The sequence below is a fragment of the Rhinichthys klamathensis genome, unplaced genomic scaffold, assembly GCF_029890125.1.
Source record: "Rhinichthys klamathensis goyatoka isolate OS25496 unplaced genomic scaffold, OSU_Roscu_1.1 h1tg000036l_1, whole genome shotgun sequence".
Taxonomy (NCBI): domain Eukaryota; kingdom Metazoa; phylum Chordata; class Actinopteri; order Cypriniformes; family Leuciscidae; genus Rhinichthys; species Rhinichthys klamathensis.
In genome coordinates this window covers 4,348,781-4,376,186 of record NW_026606584.1, presented here as the reverse complement: position 1 = coordinate 4,376,186, position 27,406 = coordinate 4,348,781, and the positions used below count along the sequence as shown (strand labels likewise).

Sequence of the window (27,406 nt, the reverse complement as noted above, 5' to 3'; positions counted from 1 at the left end):
CCAGCATCTTCCCCCATCAGCACACACTAAGAGTGAGAACCTATCAACAAAGTCCTATCAGCAACATTGTGTATGCTACTTTATTGATGTTTTATGCTGTTTTGTCTCCCACACATTATTGATTATTACGTGTCTTGTTCTCTTGCAGTAAACATAAGGTATTACTCTCAGCACTGTGCCACAGGCTGTGTGTGTTCCTCACTGATCACATACTGATGGGAATGCATTATAATGCATCAGGACAGGACACAAAACCCACACGCATTTTCACAAATATTTTCAGTCGTAAATGACAATTACAGAAGACAATGTAAAAAAAAAACACTAAACAAATTACCTTTCTTACTGAAATACTGTGGCGGTGATGTGTTGCAGTGGTGGTATTAGATGATAATACCACAGTCCTGAATGACTAACATTTTTATACACCATGATATTACATGGTACATGCCCAAATAACATGATAGAATGATTGTATTTTGTGTTCTGTCTATATGGACATATATATATACACAATTCACAGTAGAAAGGGTAGTATAATAGATAGTATAGAATAGCCCTGTAGTAAAGCATGACATCAAAGGAGCCAAACACACATATATTTAAATATTGGTTTATGGGATAACACTGAATACCGCAGCAGCAGTTTTGTATTTTAGAAAGTCCCCTCTGGGGACAATGAAGTTTGGCAGCTGTAGTTTGGCTGGGAACAGGCAGAAAGTGTTTTCTCTTAAAAAAAAAAAAAGGATAAACGGTTGAAGAAATGTCATGCCATTCCCATGGCAACAGAAACTTTGAGTCAGGAAATCTTACCTCATTGTACCTCACATTATCAGCTTATGGGGGTCCTTATAAATCACAAGGTGCATAAGGATTTTCCAATGGCATTTTGCATATTTTCCTCCAAAAACGTACTATTTAGAACTCGTTCCCATGACTTTTTAATTAGTGGTCACATTTTATTAGTTAAATATTGACCACGTAACCTCCCCCCCGCTGCAAGATTGCGCATACAAGGATCCCCACCCCTTCTCCTCCCCAAAATAACAACATCGCATACATATTTTTGAGACACTACATCACTAATCTTTACTTCACTTTGGGCAAATTGTTTTTTTGATAATATTAGAAGTGAGGTCCAACTCATCCATTTACTAATATTATTTAAAGTTTAATTGCTAAATCAACATGTTTAAATCAACCTGAATAGTAATGATTTCAAGTCAATTCATTAACTGAATTAGTTTGATTTAGAAGTAAATTAATTCGATTTCACCTCTTATCCATGCAGCACTCACCTTCATGACTGGCTGAGCGAAATATTTGGCACTCCAGTCACAAAGACCTGTCTGCAGATTCACACTGATGAAGCTCCTGTGAGCAGCTGTCTCATCTCCATCCTCAGCAGCCTGAGGACCACACCAGACAAATGACAATATGTAACCGAATCACTACATAAACGCTGACTGGGTGATCAGGTCTGACTGTGCTTTATGCTGCTTATTACACAACTATTTACTAATTAAGAAAAACGTGGGCATGAAATATTTATGTTGAAAACTGTTTTGCAGCTTAATGTTTTTATGGAAACCATGTTAAAAAAAAAGAATCAGGATTCTTTGATGAATAGAAAGTTTAAAAGAACAGCATTTATTTGATGAATAGAAATATTTTGTACCATTGTAAATAGTACAATAGCTTGGTTTCATGGCACAAGGCTTAGTTTCATTGTTAAAATCTTACAAATATGCTACAACTAATGTCTACTGTTGGTCTAAACCACAAACAAAGACTGCCACAAAATAAGAAAAGCACAAAGACTGCAAAATACAGTGTTCTTACAAATGAACAAGATCTGATGGAGGAAGATCTGTGGGAAACTAATATCAATGCTGTACCTGATCAGGGCCCTTGTCAAACATCTTTCTGGTGCGTGGGAACTGCTGCGAGTGGGGAGCCTGACCACCCAGAGTCGGTGTGTATGGTGGCCGAGCAGGCGGCGCCTCCCGGACCGGCGGTTTGGGCACTTCATTGGTGAGGCTGGAGCTGGAGGCACCGGGCATGGGAGGAGATCCGCTGGAGGGAGATGAAGAGCGTTTGGATCTGTGGGAAGCACTACAACACCAACAAGCAGGGCCATAACACACAGATTAATGTGCTGCAAAAGAAGAGGGTCAGCATGCACTGCAATGCTGCATGTTAAAACAAAATTAATATCCAGTGACAATGAACATAACCCAAAAAGTACAGGATGTTATTTAATAGATGCAAAGAAGAGTAAAATAACAGAAGCACAAGCTATTACATTCTGCTTTTTCACCTGTTATTTAAAAAAGAATCATTCCAGATGACTATATGGTCCTGCTGCTGATTTTAAATTAATCTAATACATATTTAAGTGCGAGTAACTCACCCTGCTTGATGTATGAGTGTTCCTTTGCTGGTGGGGCTGGCAGGCGCTGATTGGGTCAGAGATCCTGAGTCCAGAATCCTCTGTGTGCGAGCATTCATGGTGGCCTGATGTGAGAAGCAGTGTAGAATGCAGATGTATTATAACAATGTAGTATAAAATTGCACCCTGCCCTTAAGACCATACGTGAAATTTGCTATTCTTTAAAAGCAACAAAAATCCCATCTACCAGCAGTGACTCCCATTTCAAGGTTTGATAGCTAAGCACTGAAACAAAAATTATTTCTGGTGGCCTTGCAGGACTGCAAGTAAAATACAATACAGTTAATGCATGCAAATATAGAGAATGCATGTCTGTTTTACCTGCAATCCTAGAGAAAAAAGCATCAGCAAAACTCTCCTCATAACTCTAATCGCAACCTAAAAGGGTAAAAATCCCAAACAATGCTGTCTACAAAAACCCAGAGAGTTGACTTATTTGCTTCATCAAAATATAGTGAACAATCCCATCCTCTCATCACCATCTGGAGAGATGGTATAATCTGATTTTTATGCTAAAGCCTGCAGAGAAGTGAAAGAGAGACAGATTCATCATGACTGAGTAGACTGAAATAAAGTTATTGTGTATTTGGGCAGCAGATCAAACATTAAAATGCTTGTGTTTGTGTCCCTCAGATTCATTAATTTAAAAAGAAAAACAGATATGAATATCAAGAGAGAAAAGATATGATGTGGATTATTGAAATGTAAACAATAATCAGTGAAAAAGACTTGAGGAGATCATAAGACCAAATAAATTACATAAAAATAAATACATTTGTTTATTTTCTTATTAACATTGTACAACCCCCATACAAATAAATACATTTGTTTATTTTCTTATTAACATTGTACAACCCCCACAAAATCTACCTACTGCCTTCATAGGCAACATCCTAAAACTGTAGGTGTCCTCTAAAGTGATGCATCACAAAGGCTAAAGGCTGTCTAATACACCTGTAGCTTTAAAAAGTATAAATGCATCACACAAAAATATTGGGTAAAATAATTACACAAAGATTTTTTAATCAATGTTATTTTATAGATTTGGTTATATTATATTGTTATTATTATATTTGACCAAGCTTGTCACAATCCATTTTGGTATTATCCTGTGAACAAAGGATATATGCGATGCTGCCTTAAAATTTGGCTAAAACAATGCACTTAGCTAAGGAAGTAGCATAATTAAGATGCTTATCTTTTGGAAAAGCCATGTGTTGTAAGCGCGTCTATGATGCCCCAAAATACTGCCTCTATAGGTAGATCATTAGTGTTTGGAACTGCTAATATCTGTTTTTATTTATGTAGTTAGCACAAATACATAATTTCATAGTTTCCTGCTATTTTTTTTACTCCAAATCCAAATTTCTTGTATTATTTAAATCCAAGAACTGGTGAGAACGATAAAAGCTGAGGCACCTCAGTGGTATAGAGGGTGAAGTATCATTAAACAACACTATGTATGTGCACAGAACATAATCAATGAAAAACAAAATATAAGCTAATATTTTATGATTCTCATGTGGAATTGAGTTTCAATACATTTAAATAAATGTACACATGAAAAATCTGATCCTAGATAAGTTAAAAATTTGTATTTGAATGCATTGCTGTCCTAAAAGTAAAAAAAAAAAAAAAAAAAATATTGCCAATAGAAGTTTCTGAGGGATCTTTCTGAGACTTTATTGAAACACAAACACTATAGCAAAACAACAAAGAGGTCTGTAGTAACAAGATGCAGTGGTATATTGTAGTAATGTATCACTCTCAATGCTGGCGTATTGTCTTTCTACATTCTTATAGGAGATGCACTTTCCCATCACCAGTCAAGTATATACTGTACTTTTAGTGCTAGTATGAGTAAATGTCTGGGTAAGTCAGAAAAGGCTCAAAGGTGTTTGTGTGCGTGTTATTTTGCACTGATTGGACTCAGCAGGTCTATCTGAGTACCACTGCACAAATGTCAGTGTGACAAATCACTCATTGTCACCTGCTGCTCCGGAACTTAAGAAAGGTCAAAGACAAAACAAGCTGAGTTTGATTATTAGAAATGTACAATATGACCCTCTGCTCAAACAACCTCGAAAAATTCTGCAATCATGGTTTAGAGACTTTTTAACATCAATCAGTGTCTTGCTAAAAAAAGAAGCAAGATTTGTTAAGGTTTTACATTAAAGTGCTTACGTATGTAGCTGCCATTAAAAAAACAAACAAACTTCAAAACCATGCTTCAAAAAACTAGAAGCCATTGTTAGTCATTTGGCTGCAGTTGGGCTCAAGCTGATGTAGACGTGATGCAAGCAGCCCCAAGAAATCAAGCCAGAGTGTCTGATACTTTGTCAGATAATTTTAAGAACTCAGTCTACCCCTCCCCTCTCTTCAGTTCAAACTCTGTAACAGGAGATTATACAGACACTGTAAAGATTCAATTTTAAAACATAGCCCAGCATGGTTTACACAAGATGAAAAGAAGAGTTTTAGTTAAAGCAGAAAAGCAAGTCTGCAGTAACTGTGAATTTTATGAAGTCTTTCTACAGCTTTCTTATGATAGATGATGTCAAAGTGAGAGTGTTTTCTGGAAATCAAAAACCCCAGCTCGAAAGAGATGTGATGACAAATCTACTGATTAGTGAAGTCTCGCATACCCCTGAGAACAACATTTGAAGCCACTTCTAAGGTGATGCATATGGCACAGTCAGGAAAGCAGATTTTTTGAGTAAATTCTGGAAGATGTTTGCCTCAAAATTCATTTGAACTTACATGAACTCACATAAATGGAAACCAAATAATGTGTCAATATAGTGTATTCCACTGTTGTTAAGTTAATGTACAGAAGTTAAGTTAAACTTCTGGAAACCCTTGAGCAATGCAATGTTGAAGAAGCACTTTTAAAGTGTAGCCTGCGAAGCTACTATCAACTCGATTTAAAGAAGCTATTCTTTTAAAAAACAAACAAAAAGGAGCTACATGGAAGACAGTTCTACTAATTCAGTACATAGCGAAGCAAATAAAAAAACAGCAAACAAACAAAAAAATGGAACGATGATACAATATAAAATTGCTGATTTACAGTCACTAGTTATAAGTATAAAAACAAGCCTCAAACTTATAACTTTATACAGAACGCACCAAAAATATCTTAAGTTGAATAAGTATGAACAGCAAATTCACAAAATATTAATGATAATCATTTTATTATTCGTTCATTTACATTTTGAACAAATTAAGAATGAATCAGACAATGAAACATATGAGAGATATATTAATTTAGGACAAAACAATTGACTTGAATGAATCGGATTAAAAGTGTGTTTGAATATTCCCTCAGTTTTCTTGAAAGTAAAGTTATAAAACAATGTGAATCTTAAAAACAGCTGATACGCTGCTACATGTTGGAAAAATTTATTTGTTACTGGACAAGTTACACTATTTTGAAAACAGCAACTAAAAATGTTGTAGCAAATTATCTCAAAAGGGAAATATGAATAATAAATCATACCTTCTTATAATTAATTATAAATATTTGGATCAGTTAAACGAATTAACTTGATGTAGCTAAATTATTATTACAATCAATTCATCTGTTCGTCCAGCGAACACTCAGAATTGGTCATCTATCAAAATATTTTTAGCAACCAGGAGCAGCAGCAAGAGAGGGTGGTCACTTCGAAAGTGCCCTTTCATTTGTGGGGGATGTCACTCCTCCAGGTGACATTGAGCCAATGGTAACGTAAGCTTTCGGAGGGAAAGTTTTACGATCCTTCATCTTGAGCATGGTAATTTGCATATGTAACTGGATTGGGTGTTGATGCAGAAACTATCAAAAATTCTTGTAACACTAATATGTTGCATATATCAACATATAATATACAAGATCATGTAGGTCATCAAAATACAAATTCATAGATACTAGAATAATATATATGCGATTTGATAATAGAGTAATAATAACACGGTCATTCCAGGATTAATACATAGGCCAAAACACTATTAAAGAATGTATGATCAAATAGGAAAATTAGATACAAAATTGTGCATGTCTCAAGTGATTATACAACTGAATAGGAAAAGGGTACATTATCTAATTAATATATCATAAAGCATGCATAAAACAGTATATAGTAAAAAAGAAACTATGTAAGAGAGTAATAATCATACACAAAATGTTCTGGAAACATGCCTGTTCCTTCGTAGAAGGTTTTCTATGAATGAATGGGTAAGAGTCCTTTTTTATGGGCATTATGTGCGTTTCAATAGTAAATTGGAGTGAGAGTTAACGCGATCGCATTTTTTTGGTTTTGCATGTGGCTACTTTGCCCCGCCTGGAATGTGTCTGAGGTCCACTAGTTGCTGGACTAGTGTTATCAAAGGGGGAGTAAAAGCTGATAATGATCAGTGGGAGAACCATAGACTGTAAAAAAATATGGACGTAGCGTCCGTGACGTCACCCGTAGGTTTCTGAAGAGCGTTTTTGAAACCTAAAGTGGGTGGGGCCGGCCGTCACCATCTTGGCAGCGCGTCACCTCTCATCACTCCCAGATGAAATAAAATGGGCAAAGAGGCGGGACGTGGGTGGAGCTGAAGTGCTAATGCTATATGCTACTGGCCTCGTGCTGAAATGACAGCTATTTGAAGTAAAGCCAATTGTTAAAGTTCATGTTTTTGCCCTTCGAAATACTTTAATAGTTAAAAGACGTAACTAAAAGTGAGACTATGTGTATCGTGATGCATTATTATTCTGCTAGTTAAAAATGTATTATCATGCAGTAACTTACAATATTGCTCTGAGCTTGTGCGTGTGACAGTGATTCATGCGCATACATGTCAGTCAGCATGGCATCGCACGTCAAGTTCGTAAAGAGCTTTATTCAGTCCATTTTAAAATCTGATTTTGGCCACCTCTCAATTTCTCAAATGGGTTAAACCAAAGATATTACCTCAGAAGTTCAAGTAAATGCACTAGAAATCCGCTCTCATTCAAGGGTGTGCATCTATTGCATGGACGGAGAGAAATCACAATCACTTGCAGGATTTCATCTATGACACTAAAAATACACTATTTGACACTAGTATGACACTATTTCATCTTTCACACTAAAAAGGTAAATAAGCATATCTGTTCCGTGAGAGCAGCAGTACCACAAAACGAGTGTGGTCTCTATATCTATAGACATTTTTACATCTAAACTCCAAAAAGCAACGAAATTGTCAGACATCCATTAGTGCATGCATGGAAAACAACTGGAAATACAGCGCTGGTTGTTCTCTCCATACTCGACAATGACGGAATCCAACGGAGTGGGCGAAGGTATAATGCGTGTATTAAATTGTATGAAATAATCCCGAAAAAAGCACAAACACGGCAGAGATGGCAAGTACAGCAGCTGCTGGAATTAGCTAAGGGTGACGCTAACAGACAGCAGACAAAAGGCTAGCAGTGACAGCAGCCGCAATCCACCTGTCACTCAAGTGGCCACGCCCTTAATTATGCAGAACTGTGAGGCTTAATATAATTAAACGGATGAGTTGTAAAAAAAAATTCACCCCCCTCACAGTTGTCATTAAGGGCAAAATTAGCTATATAGACCAAAACCACTTTTTGCTCCAGGCTGTAAACTTTTTTTCTTCTGTAAAGTTGGGCATTTTAACATGGGGGAGATACAGTTTTGACTCACTTTTGCTGCCAGCCTCAAGCGGCCAGTCGATGAATTGCAGTTTAACCCTCTGGGGACGGCAAACACGCCGGCGCGTTTTGCTGTTTTTTTTTTCACATAGCAGCAACATAGACTTAAAATACTCCGTCATTTATGGTCATATAAATAAAATCAATACATGATTATAAACTTTAGAGGGTCTTCTTTTTTTGTGTACACTCACATTAACATCAAAACCTTGTGTTTTTTTTTAAATAAATAAAATAAACAGGGTGCGCTTTCAGCTCACTCTGTCTCTGCAAAAATCTTTCTGAAACATGTCTGGAAAATGAACTGAAACTCAGCTAATACTTATCACACAAACATGAAACATACGTCTAAAGAACGCTTTAAATTTCTACTTTTAACCCTCTGGGGACCAAGGTGTTTTTGGGGTCCTTGAGATGTTTTGACATGCTCTGACATTTGTGCTTTTTTCAGTTGCTTATAAACATATTAATGGCACAGGTGAAATTACACTCTATTTAGCACAAACAGGACTACCATAATGTGTGAGCAACATGTATGTACATGTTTGTATTTTTGAGAGAATATTGTTTATGCGTGGTTATTGAAAAAACTAAAAAATAAAGTTTTTGAAATAAGGACACAAAAAACATACTAAATATGAGTCCACAAGACTTTTGACTAATGTACGTTGTTGCCTAGAGTTTTTGCTTCAAAATGATCTGAAAATCATCCTTCCTAATCATTCACATAAAACAATAGATTGTTTTAAATTGTGAAAAACATTTTTTTGTTTGCCAAGGCAATATGCGGATGGGCGGAACGGCCCAACCCCTATCATGAATAATTAAGTGGTTCTCAGACAGTGACCCTGCATAATAATGAGCCTTTCATTCAGGGGTGTCACACAAGAAAGAATGTAAGGACAATATATATATATATATATATATATATATATATATATATATATATATATATATACATATATATATATACACACACACACGTATATATATATATACAAACAATCAAAATATAAATGAAAGCCAAAAGCACATTTTTAGTCATACCTGGAAACAAATCCTGGTCAAATGCTATATGGGCCAGTCTACAGAATTGGTTCAAAGTTACAGTTGGAAACATCTTGAAAAGAAAATAGTCTTTTCCCATAATTGTCTTATAAAGTATTATTTTTTAAAGTAGACCAATAAAAATAAACCAGTCGCATTTCAAAGTCGCTCGCGAAATGACCGCCAGGTGGCGCAAAGGGACATTTATCAAAACGTAAGTGGGGCTAATGTCAATTAACAGTAAGGATGAAATTCTACAAGTTATGGTAATTTACAAATAAGCCTACAACAAACATTTATTTTTAAACATATATTTTTAAATATGCAACAAGCACGTTTAAACAACAAACAATACAATCTGAACCAGCGCTTCCTGTATTGAGACATGCAGCGCGTTTCAGTTACGATCCTGGTTCCAGTGGCCTTAATACATTCACGGCTTTTTAAAATGTCACAAAGCGTTTTGAGATGGTTTTGAATGAAATATTGAAGTTTATAATTAGGGTATTTTGGCACACCACGCCGAGTGGCTATGCATTATTCTAAAATCTGGCTTTATTCTGGCATGTTGAATTAGAGTTTGACAAACGCGGCGGCGCGTTCATTTGGATTTATTTTTCTCATAACAGCTAAAAGAACTTACTGCGTAATTGTTGGTCATACAGATAAGATATCATCTTTTAAAACTGTAAAAGGTCTACTTTTATTCATGTAGGCTAAAGTAGGCCTACACTCACAGGCTAACGACAAAACGTTTTCTCGCTCATGTGAGAAACAAACGTTTGGGCATATCCTCAGTGAGAAAATTCATAGCCGAGCGGTAGAACTTAGGATTCGATCTTCAAGATGACACGGGTTCAAATCCCGATCAAACATGGTCTACTGCAAATTTTATATTTATTAATGCAGAGAGATTTGTCTAGCTCTAAAACTCTGTTACACCTTACAGTTTTTTGCTTATATTTATAAAATAAAATTACCATGCATTTCCATTTTACACTAAGGAACAATAGTATCCAACAGAACGACTTTGCATCTGTACCAATCGTACGAGGCTACCAATCGTAATTTCAAAAGCAGTTCTGTAAAAAAAGTAATTTTACATATATAGCCTATATATATATATATATTTTTTTTAGGCCTATTATTATTATTATTATTTTGATTCCCTACAACCTAGAGTTTTTAAAAACATGGTTTTAAGTAAAGTGTGATTTGCCAGGAGGGACGGGGATTTCCTTCTGGTCTAAACATCCCTGCTTCTGCTGAATTATTTGAATCCCCACACCCCTCCCTCCACAGTAATCAATGCTATAGGCTACTTCACCAATAGAGCATTTCAAATATAAAATAGAGATATGCAACAAGCACGTTTAAACAACGACAAACAATAAAATCAAAACCAGCGTTTCAGTTGTTCATTAGTTCAAGTGGCCTTAATGCATGCACGGCTTTTCAAAATTTCACAAAGCGTTTTGAGATTATTTTGAATGAAATATTGAAGTTTATAATTAAGTGTTTTGGCAGACCACGCCGAGTGGCCCTGTGCATTTTTCTAAAGTCGGGTTTTATTCGAACTTTTGCTAACGACAAAAGTTTATCTGTCGTCTCTGTCTCCGGGAACTGCGCGTCACAAAAATGAACCGAAAGCCACTTCAGCTCAGTCATTATAAGAAATCGGCTCTGTCTAAAGCCTTTAAATGTCTAAATATTCAGGCTAATAAATGTTATCTGATTATGTAATCCATATGAAAACGAGAGGTACAGAGGATGTACTCAAACATGTAGCCTGTAAGCGCTTCCCAATGAGAAAATGACAAGGGTGAAAATCTCGCTCTAATTAAATGTAGCAGGCTAAATCGCCCTGAATTAAAATGTAAAAACAGATCAAATAATGTATTTGTCGAAATGTTGCGATATTGTTTCATTTAAGTTCATACATAATTATTCAATACATGTTATTTAATTTAGCAGCATTACCACGAAGCACCGTGGTTCGATATTTATTTGAATAATAAAAAAAATAAAAAAAAATTAATTCACAAATTGCATGCCTGGTTGAAAGGATCCAAAGATCCCTGTAGACTTTAATATTGAGTTGAACATTTTGTTCATGACAACAAATTAACATGCGTTTTTTCAGATTATATTTAGTTTTGCTTGGAAAAAGCTGGCCCAAACCAGTTTTATTTCTTCAATTACTTAAATAATGAAATATTTAGTAATAAACTTTTATGACAGAAATATCACTAGGCTACATGTAACTTAAATCATTTAATTCCTTCATTATCAACACTGTCTAGAATAGCGATTTAAGTGTAAATTGCGACTTCTCTTTGTGTTAAATCAGCCTCAGACTCTGATAGCCGGTGGGGGGTTGGAGGGACAGTTGCTGAACAAAGGTGTTAATGTTCCTCTTTCATATGGAGAGCGAGGGAGACTAAATAAACTTGTTAAAAAGAGATTCAGCGCGAGAGAGGCAAAGAAAAACGCATGTTTTAATTTAATTATGTTGCTTTGGACAATTTTCGTTTTGTAGGCCTACTGTTTTAATTGTTTAATATAGCTGTCATTTCTTTGGCAATACAAATTTAAAATGTCGCAAGAATAAGATTAGCCTAGTGTTTCTTATTTTGCATCGCAAAAGAAATAAACTCTAAACCCGATGCAACCCTGTTTTAAATAAAAAAAAAAACTGTCCCGACACTTTATTTAAACCTTGAAATGTTCGAACTTGGTTTCAAACTTAAGTAATTTTAGTGTTCTTTTACATTACACAATAATTTAGCAGACTAAAGACGTGCTTCTTCATTTTCATTTTCTGATGCAATCGGCTGACAATCTTCCTTCATCAGTTTATGTCCTTTGTGCAGCGCTGCGGTTCCAGGAATGTAGCAAATTTATGTTGTAATAATAATTAAACAAAACTCTTGACTTTTAATAAGTAAACAGTTATAAACAGTTACCTATTTAAGCATCAAGAAGGTTAAATATAAACGCTGTTGGCCAACATCGGTTAACAACATGTATGCTACATTGAGATTCGATCTCGGGCCGATTGAAGCTCCTCGAAGCTCGTGTTGTTGCGTTAACCACTGAGCTACCGTCTGTACGTCTGTAAAAGTTTTTATTGCAATGTTTTATTTTTTCATTATTTATTCAATTTCATTTCAGTAGCCTAATTTCAGTATTGTGATTATGAATTATTTTAACTACGTTTCACTTGTTGAATTCATCTGCTACCAGCTTTCAATCGCTCTGAATGAGGCGCGGTGCGGCGGCAGATTACGCATTAGAGAGAATAAACAAACACTTTTCAGAGTCTATGATTGTAGCGCCTCTTGGCGGTAAAAGGCAGAAAATACACCCCACATTTTACCGCCGCGGTGGAACGGCTGATGTGGGCATTGTCATGGCTTGCCTCGACATTTGCGTTTGAATAGCACGCGTCCTCCGTGGGCGTGTCAGATTAACGCGTAATGAAGTGTAATGAGCTGGGGGAAAAAAATCTGACAGCACTCTCTTTTCATACAGATTACATAAACTGAGAATATTTGTTTTTTATATAAATTACTTCATTGAAAAGAAGGGAATTCAAGCTTCATAAAGAAAAATCTCATAAGATAATGTGTTGAGGCCATATGCAAAATAGATAAACGCCCCCAGGCAAATGCTGTAAACTCTGTAAACACACTTTTAAAAAAAAACCGGCAAAACGCGCCGGCGCGTTTCTGGTCCCCAGAGGGTTAAATAAAACAATTCACATTTAAAACAAATATTCTCCTGCAATGTAATCAGTATGAAACTAAAGAGAAGTACAGTTTCTCCTGTCTCAGCTCATTATCGTTAATTTGTTCACACCCACTCGCAGAGCGCGCTATTCATAAGATAATGTGTTGAGGCCATATGCAAAATAGATAAACGCCCCCAGGCAAATGCTGTAAACTCTGTAAACACACTATATTTTTTAGTCAGATTGTGTTCCTATGAGGAATAATCCTGGGACATTTACCACAGAACCAGTGCTGGTTTATTTTCACTTCGAGGAGGAGCAACAGATTCAGCAGAGAAGTGTAAGTGTTTTATGCTTGTGCTTTGTTCTAATCGCGATATAGAATAACGTTAGTGTCTGTAAACGGAAAAATAGCATACTGTTTAAATGTGAATCATGTTTCTGTGTGTGTGAGAATGAATGAATGAATGAACGCACAGATACGCACTGTTACAGACGAAATAAAAGACAACATTTCGTTGACTAGTTTTGGATAAAGTTTTTCAAATCAAATAAGCATCAAATAAGCTTCAAAATAAAGACATCAAATAAGCTTTTGTTAGGAGTTTCTGCTCATATGTTAAATATATAGTATGTTTTGTCAAACTAATCAACTAAGATGTTTGTTCCAATGCAAGCTATATCAAAATAATGAATCCTCAACTTTGAAATATGTATGATCAAACTAAGACATTTATGGAAAAAGAAAATTTTCTTTTCAAGATGTTTCCAACTCTAACTTTGAACTGAAATAAAACCATGTCTATATGGTGAAGGGTGTGTGATAGAAGTGTCCAGACGTATGCACCCTGTATTTTAAAGAAAAACATTTAATTATTTGCGCTACATTATTCATTCACAAAGAATTCAGGGACATTATTCATGTCCCTAAAGGTTGGAGTTTTACTCATTTTTTTAAATTAAGGCATTAAGATTTTTTATTCCTCTTTTTAGTCAACTTTACCATGGGTGTGTTCACTTATTCTAAGCAGTGTGTGTGTGTGTGTGTGTGTGTGTGTATAATTAAAAAGCAATTTTAACCAGAAAAATCTACAATGCATGCCCAACGTCGTGCAGCCATATAGTTTATCTTGATATCAGCATGTTCACACCTGTTTATTTTATTTTTTTACAGGGACAAGATGCCACTGATGAGTCCTGCTGACTTCAACATTCACAGGAGACAGTACATGAACATGGTAAAATGAAAAATCAAACACCTTGGAAATGACCGGTATGTACTATGTTTCAGGAATGGGACAATGCTGTGTGACTGTGCAAGCCTCTGTCTTTAAATCAGTGTGTTTACTAATGTGCTTTTTTGTCCTTTGTTGTGTATCTTTGGATTATGTTGTGTTGTAAATAAATCCAAACAATCTAAAAGCCATTCTTTTTAAAATCTCCTCATTCTTTGTGCAAGGCTCCTCATAATGATATGGCCTGATAGCACCTAATTGGGCCATTATGGGAGGGTCTTTGTCTTTCTCAGGTGTGAAATGCCATACATATTAATGAGAGATCACGCCTCCTCGCATAAAGCTTTCTCAAACAAAACACGTCATACACATTCTAAAATACTTTATTGACTTATCTGAATGAGTAGTCAGGATGATTCTCACATAGTTTTGGAGCAAATATTCTAGACTATGTGATACAATTTTCAAAAGTCTTGTGAAGAAATAATCAATATGTGTTTTGTGGCCTTATTTCAGAAACTTTTATTTTTAAGTTTTTCAATAACCATGCATAAATAATATTCTCTCAAAAATACAAACATGTGCATACATGTTGCTCACATATTATGGTAGGCCCGTTTGTGCTATATAGAGTGAATTTACACCTTTGCCATTAACATGTTTATAAATAACTGAAAAAAGCACAAATGTCAGTGCATGTCAAAACATCCCAAGGGCTCCAAAAACCCCTTGGTCCCCAGAGGGTTAATTCACTTCCATGTTGGTTTCAAGAGAGAGACAGGGAGGTTGCCGCTTGGGGAGTAGTGTTGCTTTCGTCATGAAAATTATGACTAAATATCGTCGTCAACAAACCTTTTACACGTGACGAAAACGAGACGAGACGCAACGTAAATGCTGGTCATGTGACGATGACTATAACTAAATGTATAATGCAATATTGTTGACGAAGAAAAACGAGACTAAATGTGGTTTACAAAATAAAAACTATGCTAAAATGTCTCTTTATTTTCGTTGACCAAAACGAGACGAGACGAAATGTTATTTAACGTTATCTCGTCTCGTTTACTTGCGTAATTATTATTATTATTATTATGCAGCATTTCTGTTTCGTGTGTCACTTCACTTTCGTGATGCAGGGGCTGCATCAGATCGCACTGCGCAGACGCAGGCGACTTCACATCCTCAAGCCCCACTCGCGGCATTATTTAGAAGATGCAGCTGCGCGAGTTACGGCTGTTTCACACATACTTCGTGTGTAGTGCGTATACGGTGCGATCTCTGCTCTGCTGTTATGCACGCTCCACTCCTGGAGCGCATTGCCGGACCGCATCCGCGTGCCGTGTGAGCGCTGTAACCATAGGCTCTAACCTGTTAACATGGGTGCGGGAAAAATACACACCAAATACGCACTGCAAACGGAGTATGTGTGAAACAGGCGTTACCATAAACGACAACAAACAAAGTTAAGTCTGACACAGAGAAAGGGATTCGTCTTTGGGAGAAAAAGAAATGACATTTGGAAAAACTTCTTATTTCATCATGTGTGTAGCCGGGCAGGCTACTTCTAACATGTTTGGTTGGTAAAATAAATATGTTGTAAATTCAAATCAGAGTGTCTTCTGTGTCTGGAATGGATGTATTCTTGAGTCTATAAGGTAACAATAATATAATGAGATAACTATAATAAGATAATATTTTTTTAAATGGGTTTGGCTAAAAGAAAATTTGGGTTTCGTCTATACTACTAGGTATTGACTGGGTTAAATAGAATTGCATTACAAAAATGAGACTAAAATACAATTTTCATTGACTAAAACTAGACTATGGGCCCTATTTTAACGATCCGAAACGCAAGTGTCAAAGCGTAAAGCGCAAGTAACTTTGTGGGCGGATCCCGGCGCTGTTGCTATTTTCCCGGCGGGATAAATGCCTCTTGCGCCTGGCGCAAATCTAAAAGGGGTTGGCCTGAAGTAGCTTCATTATTCATAGGTGTGGTTTGGGCGTAACGTGAAATAAACCAATCAGAGCGTCATCTCACATTCCCTTTAAGAGCAGGCGCGCTTGTTCTAAAGCGGATTCCTATTATAACGGCGGATTTGCCAGGCGCGCGCCAGGAGCGGTTTGGTCTATCTATCTATCTATCTATCTATCTATCTATCTATCTATCTATCTATCTATCTATCTATCTATCTATCTATCTATCTATCTATCTATCTATCTATCTATCTATCTATCTATCTATCTATCTATCTATCTATCTATCTAATCTATCTATCTATCTATCTATCGTAATAATGTATGATTTGCAAAAATGAAAACTGCTGCTTAGATGAGAGAATCAACGTGTATGCGCGTTGTGCACACGCTACATTGATTATGGCCAAGCATGCGCCCTTAAAATAGCATAATGAACAACGCGCAACGCGCCACTGACTTTAGACTAGTTTTTTTCTGGTCAGTGGCGCAATTGTTTTATAGAACAGCAAAATAGCATGAGGGAAAGTTTGCGCCGGAACACGCCTCCTCTTTGCGCTGAACCGCCCCGGGGAGCGCAAGTGTATTTCTTAGTTAACCGACGTGCGTCTGTGGAGGGAAAAACCCGCTTTGCGCGGGTGCAAAATAGGAATGATACATGCGTCAGTGTACAAAGTCATTTGCGCCGAGTGCAAGATAGGGCCCTATGTCTTTCGTCGACAAAAACTAGACTATGTCTTTCGTCGACTAAAACTAGACTATGTCTTTCGTCGACTAAAACTAGACTAAAATGTCATCAGTTTTCGTCGACTAAAACTAGACTAGACTAAAAAGAGTATGAACGTGACTAAAACTAATAAAAACTAAAATGACAGCTTGACACAAAGACTAGACTAAAACTAAAATTAAAACAGGTCGCCAAAAACAACACTATTGGGGAGAACAGACATCTCGGAGTCTGCTTGGGCCTACTTGGAGCTTTGCTTGTTACAGTTTTTATACGTCTGTTGGATTATTCATTTTGAGCGGGCTTGCCGCGCGCTTACATTTGAAATAACGAATTTACACGTGCAAAAAACGTGAACGGCACGTGAACGGTATATGTGAACGGCAACAGCCCCTTATGGCAATCTGACATTAGCCTAACCGCTCGTCGATTGAGCAGGTAGTCGGAGGAGGAGTAATGTCAGCCGTTTGGAGATATTTTAAAGGGGTCATATAATGGTACATGTTCTTTTTCAAGTTGATTGTACTGAAATGTGTTTTGGCAGTGCCTGTACACAACCATCATATAATGATAAAAATCTATCCAGTGTTTTTGTTTTAATCTCCTTATATGTTTTTCCCAGTCTCAAATCGAGCCGTTCGACCGTGTGACGTCACACGGTCGGACGCCCCTCCCACGATTGTTGATTGACAGCAGCGTTTCAACACATCCCCGCTCTGAGCGAGCTGTCATCATAGTCCGCCATTGTTGATATACACTGGAGCAGAATGGCGTCTAAGCGATTGTGGTGTTCTGTTCTTGGGTGTAATAACGAACACAGCAGTCATTTTGATGTTACTAAATCCGAACCGCTGAAGACACAGTGGCTGAGTTTTGTTTTCGAAGGGAATATTCCCCACGAGCAACGTCAATGCTTTCATGTTTGTGCGATTCGCGAATCTTTTCTCACCAGACTGCTTTATAAACGAGGATCAGAATAAAGCTGGTTTTGCTAAGAAGCTGCTCCTGAAAAAAGAATCGGTACCAACTATTCATGTTCCTGCTGCACCTCCAGAAGAAGTGTGTAACATTTTATTAACCTTTATATTAATCTTTGCAAATCGCTTGCACGCTTCACGATGAATGCGGCTAAGGTTTACACTCAGGGTACATTACGGCATGTTTTCTATGTACAACGTTCTCAAAATAATTCATAATCCCACGTTTATAATGAACGCGTTATGGTTATTGTGTTATTACAAACTGAGTACAAAGTGACATTATGTTACCCAACCATTCAGAAACGTCCTGTTCGAGCCTTAATTGTCGAACTTCTTTGCGGTCGTCCTCTTGTTCCGGGTCTGACTCCGGTTCAAACTGATACGATTGCACAGATGTGTCCTCAGAGACTCCCGCTGCCATTCTTTCTCCAAAATACCTCAACCATTGCCAAGGCAACACTCCACGTGCGTTGTGTCAAAACGCCCGCAGAACAGAGGGGCAGAGTGAGCGAAGCTCATTATCATTTAAAGGCATATTCACTGAAATGGCGTGCTGAAAACAGAGCTGTTTTCTTACAATACTAATGAGAATTTTTAATTCAAGTATATTACAAACTTTTCATTTAGACCCTAACAAATTAACTTGTATGAAAATGGCATTATATGACCCCTTTAAGATAAGCAATGATGATAAAAGTAGAGCAGACTGCAAACTATGCTATGCTAAATTATCAAGAGGAGGGGTGAGAAATAGCTTCTTTAACACAAGCAATTTGATTATACAAGTTGTATAGGCCTATTTACTTTGTTACAGTCAGAAAGTGAAAAATATCTGATGAAAATAAAACATTGTTAGAAGAACTGTAATGGTATTCAGGGCCGTCACTAGTGGGGTGAAAGCTGGTGACAATTATAGGGCCCCCCGCTGCCCAGGGGGCCCCACAAAATCCAGTAGTTATACTATTTAGGCCCCAGTTGTATGAATAATTCTAATATTTATATTAGTTGTATGCCTGAGATTGAAATGAAAACCACAAAAAAGTGCAATTTGGTTAAATATTTTTCCAAATATATGCTTCTCTCACCTCTATAAAAATGGTTTAGTCCGATCTAAGGTATGTATTAATTATTCAGTCAGTGACAAACAGGACCCAATAAAATTGTAAGTCCCACCCCAGCTCGTGAACAGAACCAATCAGAGTTGAGGCGGCAGAGCCTGAAGTTAACGATGAACTTGGTGGAAGAGCAGGAGACTAACTGACTGAAAAATGTCGGGGAAAAGAAAACATAAATCAGGGAACCAGAAACGCCATGAAAAGAAGGAGAGGGAGGCCAGGAGAGTTGTTGTATCCATTCCTAGTCGATCAAGACGTTCTTAAAGACAGGTTGTATTGTTATTTCGCTGGGAATAAGAAAACTTCCATCTACAGCCTGCTGGGTACTGTCACTTTTCATTATCGGTGCGCGCCACAATCGACCGAATGATTACGTGGTCAAAATTCCTGTCTTTTTACACTATTGTAAATAGAGTTTAAAAAAAAATGACACGAGTCACGACGCATTGCATTATGCATCTGACCTGCCGGCTGATGATGTAGGCTATTTAATACATCAAGAAAACACGAATACAACACACTGCACTTGGATGAATAAATGTATTTGCTTTATTTAATAATATTACCAGTTCCATATTATCTTTATTAAAAAGTAAGACAATAAATGGTTTTATTTTTTAAATTTGACTCCATTCTTGTCAATTTCTAAATGTTTACTTTTTGATTTATGAATTATAACAGACTGATGGGAAAAAATATTATTTTGCTGTTACTTTAAAATTGGTTTTATTATTATTTAACAACTTCTTGCTTTTTGTTAGTTTTTATTAATTGTAATTTTTATATAAACATTTAACTTTTAAAATAAAGGTATTACAACAACATCGCCATCTTCTGTTATATGTGGGCCTCCATGCTCATCTATTGTACAGTATATGATATTGGTGGTGGGGGCCCACATCAATATTTTTTCAGGGGGCCCCGAATCCTCTAGCTACGGCCCTGATGGTATTATTAAGTACTCATATTAGTACTTGTTATCGGCAAGTACCCGAAATGTAAGTACTTGTTCTGAAAAAAAGTGGTATCGGTGGATCCCTAAATAATTGTGTGTATGATTGGTCCAGAAGCTACAATGTAGTAAAGTTAGTAGTGTCAGTAGCAGGGGCGTCACTAGGATTTTCATTTTAGGGGGGCTAAGCCCCCAATATGATTTTTTTTTTTTAAATAAAAAAATGTAACACTTTAGTTTAGGATCTAAAGATCACTATTAACCATTTTCATTACGATGCAAAGGCACGGTTTTATAATAACTGTGGTCCCTAATGTGAGGTAGGGCAAATAAGGGGGTTTGGGGTCTCCCCGAGAAAATTTTGATTTCTCTGATCTACATATGTGCATTTTAAGATGTTCTGAAGGCCAAAAAACTTGGATAGTGGGCAGCTGATTATTTTTCTCTCCTCATCAGCATCACACTCTTTTTCTCTTTGTTTTTATCTTGCCCTGTCTCTTCCCCTCCTAAAGCTGAGCTTTGACTGATATAGGCTTTTCATTTTTGTCTGTCAGTGAAGAAAGTAAACATAGGGTCAATTGATAGGTTGATTTTGCCTATGAATCATTTTCTCAGACGCGTTTATTTACTGAAAGCTACTAAAGGTAATTACGTTTATTAAATGCATTCACAATATGTAGGCTACACATTTATTATTGATCTTATGCCTAATACAGGGCCGTAGACAGGGCTTTATAATCACAGAGGTCCTAAATTTGAGGTTGGTAGGGGGTTCAAATTTTTTATTTCTCTGATATGTGCATTTCAAGACGTTTGAAGACCAAAAAAAGGATAAGAAATAGCTTTAAAACCATGTCAGTGGGCAGATTATTTGTCAATACCTGCTCTCTTCTCATCTCCATCACTCTTTCTTTTTTTCTCAGTCTCTTCGTCCCTTTCTCTTCCCCTCCTAAAGCTGAGCTTTTTTAATTTACTAAAGGCTACAATTTGTATTATATCCTCAATATGTACACATTCATTATTAATCTTGTGCCTAACATGATGAAAACGGCTTTGTTAATGTTTCTTGTAAACTAATTATTACATTACATGAGTCACGTTACAGCCTATTTTCAGTTCAAAATGGCGAAATTAGACAAAACTATATTAGTTTGCCTGATTATTTTTTGTCATTCGTTTAACATTTATGACCTAAAAAAAGTAAAATATGAAATGTTAAGTTTAGCTACTTACATCTTATCTCGCACTTGACCGTACGCGTCGAGTCGCACTGTTAAAATTCGCGCGCAGCAGCATCTGTGAACATAAAGCCCGCCTACTTTGATTTGATTGGTCATCTCAAATATTCTGACATTAACGAGCAGTGACAGACCAATGAGGCTCAGATGAACACACATGAACACACACACACACACACACACACACACACCCTGTCCTCTGTTTCTGACGTGCTCTCTGCTCGGCGCCGCTGTGGATTGAAGATGAAGAACGCGCTGAATCTGATTATAACAAGACTGAAGCGAACACGAATTTGTGTAGCCTACATTAATCTCACATTTTTAGGGGGGCTAGGCAGAAGTTTAGGGGGGCTGAAGCCCCCCTAAAAAGGGCCTAGTGACGCCCCTGGTCAGTAGTTTTATCTGATACACTGGTGAGTTGGTGAGTTGAATAGTGTAGTGCTCTTTCAGCTCAGGCTAATTCATTAGTGGAGTATTATGTGCTAATGCTGTGCAACATGTGGGTAGGGATCCATAGGCCATTGATGAGGAGCCTCAGCTGGGGACTGACACAGCTTGATATTGAGAGACAGATGTCAGCGGTGGTTATTGCCTTCTTAAATTACGGCTGACTCTCAGAGCTGCTGCTCACATTACTAGGCCACTGAGAGCAGTTACTTTTTAATCGCATTTGCTCAATAACAATGGGCTGAATGTGGAAAGTTTAACAGTAGCCGGTGTCTAAGGCTCAGATGTAGTATGTAGGCCTGTGAATTTGTGGACTTAATGTATATAAGTCTTCTGAATTCTTACAAAAAAGTACTGTGGTAAAAATGGAACTTTGATACATACCATACCATGGGCGATGTGATCAAAATCTTATATCATTTTATAGTCATTATATAGTTATATAGTTTATAATCATAGTCATTTTATTTCACGATAAGGATATATATCATGATATAGTTATTTCTTGTCAACATTTCCAATATCACATAAAACTATTACTAGCCTAAGTAAAAACAAAAGTACATACAGTGATAAAGAAAGAACAAAGAAACTAATTATACTGGAAAAGATAATGTTGTGGTGGCATCGCTGTTAAATTAAAGACGCTGCTGACATCTATTCGTAAGTCGACATGCCTGATTTCTTCACTGCCTCTGGCCGTTGTCTATGTATGCATCAACTCTCCTTGCCCGTTGGGTTGTGGGGGAGGACTAATAACTATATACAAAAAAAAAAGCCTTTCAAATGTCAGTTACTCTCGGCTGAACCACTGCAGAGTTTCAAACTACAACGGTTTCAAATCGCAGCTACAAACCCTGTTACGGTCGCTTTAGTGCATTGGCCTCCGAGTTTTTGTTCAGTTTTGTTCTTGAATTCTCTGATCTCTTGAGTGAAATGTCTACAAAATATGACCGCTTTTTACTCTTGGGTAATTTTAATGCTCATATTTGTTGTGGAAATGACACGTTTTTTCAAGTGATTTTTTTTAATTTAATTGAATAATTTGATTTGCTACAATGGGTTAAATAGACCTACCCACAAACTAGGCCACATGTTAGATCTGATCTTAACTCAAAATCTGCAAATTGACGATGTAAATGTTTGAGAGACTAATTTCTCTGATCATATGCCTATCACTTTTAAGTCTCCTACTGCCATTCAACCTGTATTTCTACTACTATTCTATTACGACTACAATTGGTTGGCTACAAAATGTTGGGGTAATAGGGCCGAGACTGTGGAATGAGCTGCCGTTATCCATCAGGTCTGCCAAATCTTTGTAGATGTTTAAGAATTTGCTGAAACCTCACTTAATGTTGGTAGCATAGTTAAATTTTGTGTTTTATATGTTTTTGTTTTATCGGTCAATATGAGTTTTTATTTTTGAATTTTTATGTAAAGCACTTTTGTCAACCTTTGGTTATTTTTAACAGTGCCGTAGATAAGAATAACAAGCCTATAACAGGGCGAGGAGCTGACTCAAGGGTAATAAACTCATAACGTAACAAACTGATAAAATAAACAAGTGACTTCTGTCACTAAAGCATAAGTCGACACACAGGCACATGCCAAGGCCGAGAATAACTTGAGCACTTAGCTAAGGCAAGGATTAAAATACTCCAATCAAAGTGACCAAACCGGTGTATCAGATCAGAGCTTGGTACCGGACCTAGTTGAAACCACACAGTTCACAGGGAAGGCCGTGGGAAGCTGTGAAAACAACCAATAGCAAATCAGCTTACATCCCTCTGCACAACCAAAACATGCGGTGCAAAAGAGGGAATCTGAAGGTTGTAAAATCTAGCAAAGGTGTTCTGAGAAGACCAACCTGCGCCAAACAAATGTCCTGAATAGACATCCCTTTATTCCAGGCCCATGAATAAGCCATACTCCTAGTAGAGTGAGCATGGACTACAATGGAACAAGTCTCATTTTTAGAAGCATACGCTAACGTTTTAGCTTCTACAATCCAGTGAGACAAGCCCTGTTGTGAAAGCGGCAGACCTTAACTGCAAATTCGGAAAAAGACAAACAGCTGCTCTGTCAGCCTAAAATCGCTACATCTGTCCACATAAGCATGCAAAGCATGAATGGGGCATAAAGGATGCAGCCTCCTGAGGAGCAAACACTTGCAGCGTTATAACTTGTGCTCTAAATGATGTAGACAGAACTTTGGACACATATCCACGTCTGGGTGTCAGTCTGACCATATAGTCATATTTACCAAACTCCAAACCAGCAGTGTCTATAGACAGAGCTTATAAATCACCTACTCTATTCACACACGCCAGAGCGAGTAAAAGTGCAGTCTTAAATGAGAGCACTTTCAGCACCGTTGCATGCAGAGGTTTGAATGGTGGCTCGGAAAGTGCGCTAAGCACCAGAGACAAATCCCAGATGGGTACCAGGTTAGGATGAGGAAGATGCAGCAGTCTAGCTCCTCTCAGGAACCCTGCTACTAAATTGTGCTTCCCTACTGAGCAATAATCAATTGCCGAATGAAAAACTGAAATGGCAGCCACATACACCTTTAGAGTGGATGGTGTGTGCCCGTTATCCAAACAGTCCTGTATGGGTCCTCATTTTCTCACTTCACTCCCCAGGGCAAAAAGACTTTCCATTTCAGAGTGTAAAGGCATCTAGTCGACGGAGCTCTTGCTTCAGCAATCGAATCCAAGAGCCTTTGTGGCACATTCAACTAGAGGTCGACCGATAGTGGATTTTACCGATACCGATATTTAGGTTTGACCATGCATGATGATAACCAATTATTCAACCGATATTTTTTCAAATGGATACTGGATTAAAAACAAACATAACACTCCAAGTAAAACAGTGCTGAACTGAAATGTGCTAAATTAAATAAATATATTAAAAATGAATATATTAAAATGAGAACTTCTACAGAACGAACTCTACAGAAAATAATTTAAACATTAAAATATTACAGGTCAATTTTTTTTTTTTTAGCTATAACCTATAAACATTTGTAAATTTCATAGGTAACACTTTGCAAGTCCCATTTGTTAACAAGGATGTAATATAGCTTTCATGAACTATGCATTATGCAATATACAATATACAGTTTTACTGCATGCATTATTATTTGAGCAATACAATTGTATCTTGATCGTTCATGTTAGTTTATAGTACATTAACTAAGGTAATAACAAACCAAATTAACATTAAAACTCAATTTAAAATGTATTACTAAATGTTGAAATTAAGAAACAGTGAATAATACTTCTACAACACATTAACCTTAGTTAATGCTAAAAATGGAATCTTATTGTAAAGTGTTATCATTTCATGTAAATCCAAAGAGTCAGTCATGTTAAAAGATGGCCATATTTAAATAACTGCAAAGGCCATAGCATTAAAATTACATAAATGTAGACCTATATTACATGTATAGTCTCTCACTTTATTTGCTTCTCTTTTAGAACACTTGATGATTATCTAATCAAAATAACAATATATATTGAAGTGATAAAAAAATTCTGAAAAAGTTTCTGATTTGTTTGTTTCTGTCGGCTGCATGAACATATCAATGTTGAGAAAGCAATCACGTCACTAGCTTTAAATATGCAACTTCGCCGGCTAATGAATGCATAAAAGTGACTGGCCGGATATAAATTAATGGAAATAGATGGTAACAAATGCGACATAAAACATTTGGGTCATGTCTGCATGTGTTTTTGTCACATTGCTTTAATCTCTTGAGGTAGCCGTTACTAATGTTATTCCTCTCAGACTCGACAGCACACATACTGCTGTTATTTCTCTGCTAATGTAGCATCTAGTCAATAAATTAATTACTTTATAATGATATGGCAATATGTACTTTAGTGTTCTGTATTCATACCGTTTCGTTGTCTGTGTTTTAAACGCGCATCTGAAGTGTCAGCGCTCTCTGTGCTGCCTCACGTGTAAACGTAAACAACTCAGCCAGTGATAGTTTGTTATTTGTCCTCTAGAGGCCGCTCTCGCTCTGTATAATGCCAGCAGTCTCTTCTCAGCACTCTCGTGCTGTGTAATGACCGAGCACACTTCTCAGCCGCTCCAGCAACAGACACAACCCGGAAAAAACTATCGGTGTGGATTTTTGCCGATAACAATAGTTCAACTTCCACCAATCAACTATCGGTACCGATATATCGGCAAAACCGATGAATCGGTCAACGTCTACATTCAACGTCCGCCCGTCTCACTGACCTGCCAGCCATGCAGGTTCCATTGCTCTGGCCTGGGGTGTCAGTACCCAATGCTTGAGACAGCAGGTCCCTCTGTAACGGAACTGGCAACAGGGGAGCCACAAGAAGTTCCACTTGCTCTGGAAACCATGGCTGGTTTGGCCAGTTCGGCGTGGCCAGTAGCAGTCTCCTATTCCTCCCTGATCTTGTGCAGCACCAGTGGATTTTGACTGTTTTGTGTCAGCGGCTTGATAACGCATCCCCTTCTAGAGGAGCACTCATCAGTGAAAAGAACAACGGGTAATGCGAATTCTACTCCAAGGCGAACAATTCGTCCTCTGTTTCCCCAAACAGGCTCTAAATTATCTGGACCGTCTGAGGATGCAGCCTCCATTCTCCGTGAACTGTGCCATCCCTGGACAGCACATCTGGGCCAAAATTCAGACGGCCGGGGACATGGACTGCTTGTATCGATAGGAGGTTCCTGTCCGCCCACAAGAGGAAACGTTCCGCCTGCCTTTGAAGCGGGTGGGATCGAATACCCATTTGGTGATTGATATATATATACAAAGAAAAAAAACACTGTTGTCTGTTAAAACAAGAGCTTCACGAACAGAAGGAAGTGCTGCAAAGCTAAAGATACTGCCGTCAGCTCTAGGCAGTTTATGTGCCCCTTTGACTTTCCACTTGTCCAAGTGCCGCAAGCCGGCCTGCCGTCGCAAAATGCTCATACATCGTCGTGTCAGCAGTATATTCTCATTAATATTTACATTTTTTAGCACACGAGGGTGACTAGGAATATGAAATTGTAGCTATGACCTTCTTGTTTCACAGGAGTATAAATATGAGGATACACAAAGGCCAAATTCCCTTGATCATTCATCACAATGAGTAAAACCAAAGAATATAGTTCTGATGTGCAGCAAAAGATTGTTGAGCTTCACAAAATAGAAAGTGGCTATAAGAAAATAGCTAAAGCATTGAAAATTCCCATTTCCAACATATGGAAACTAATCCTGATGAATAGAATGAACAATATACCTGAAATCCTTTCCAGCTAACACACGACGAACCAGTTACTTATTGGTAATTTATTGGTACTTTTTGGTCATTTCATTACTTGCTACTTGATAACATAACTACGACGTTGCATGCTCGTAATTTCTTTTGCGCTTTATTTATAATGAAGTGATATAAAGTGCGCTCTCCCACATTTGTGCGCGTAATTGAAGAGTGTCACGGGCATCAGTACAACGACTGAAAGGACATGAAAGTTTGTTTTTCTGAGGTGAGAGACTTTTTATTTCATAATAAGTTAAAAAAATAACGTTATAATAATGACACCGACATATATCCTGACAACATCTCATCTGACTGCAGAAATTGAATCAGGCAACACATTTTTCTCAGGCACTCTTTACTTAAACTGTAACCCACTCAAAACAGTCTTGCGACCAACTAGACCAGGGGTAGGCAAGTTCGGTCCTAGAGAGCCGCTGTCCTGCAGAATTTAGTTCCAACCCTAATCAAACACACCTGAACAAGCTAATCAATGTCTTCAGGATTACTAAAGCTATAGGCAGGAGAG

At 37.3% G+C, this 27,406-nt stretch overlaps 1 protein-coding gene across 8 annotated transcripts in view; it reads right to left on the bottom strand.

Annotated features, from left to right (window-relative positions):
- rptor (regulatory associated protein of MTOR, complex 1) overlaps window positions 1-27,406 on the bottom strand; it is a 378,992-nt gene that overhangs the window by 57,112 nt on the left and 294,474 nt on the right. For 6 of the 8 annotated variants that reach the window (XM_056246142.1, XM_056246144.1, XM_056246147.1 and 3 more), the window contains 3 exons: window positions 2,414-2,517; window positions 1,899-2,115; window positions 1,299-1,409 (listed from right to left, as the gene is read on the bottom strand). In XM_056246142.1, the coding sequence (XP_056102117.1) occupies window positions 1,299-1,409; window positions 1,899-2,115; window positions 2,414-2,517 (432 nt within the window). The remainder of the gene's footprint in view (window positions 1-1,298; window positions 1,410-1,898; window positions 2,116-2,413; window positions 2,518-27,406) is intronic. The other 2 variants (XM_056246143.1, XM_056246145.1) reach the window with 1 other exon arrangement.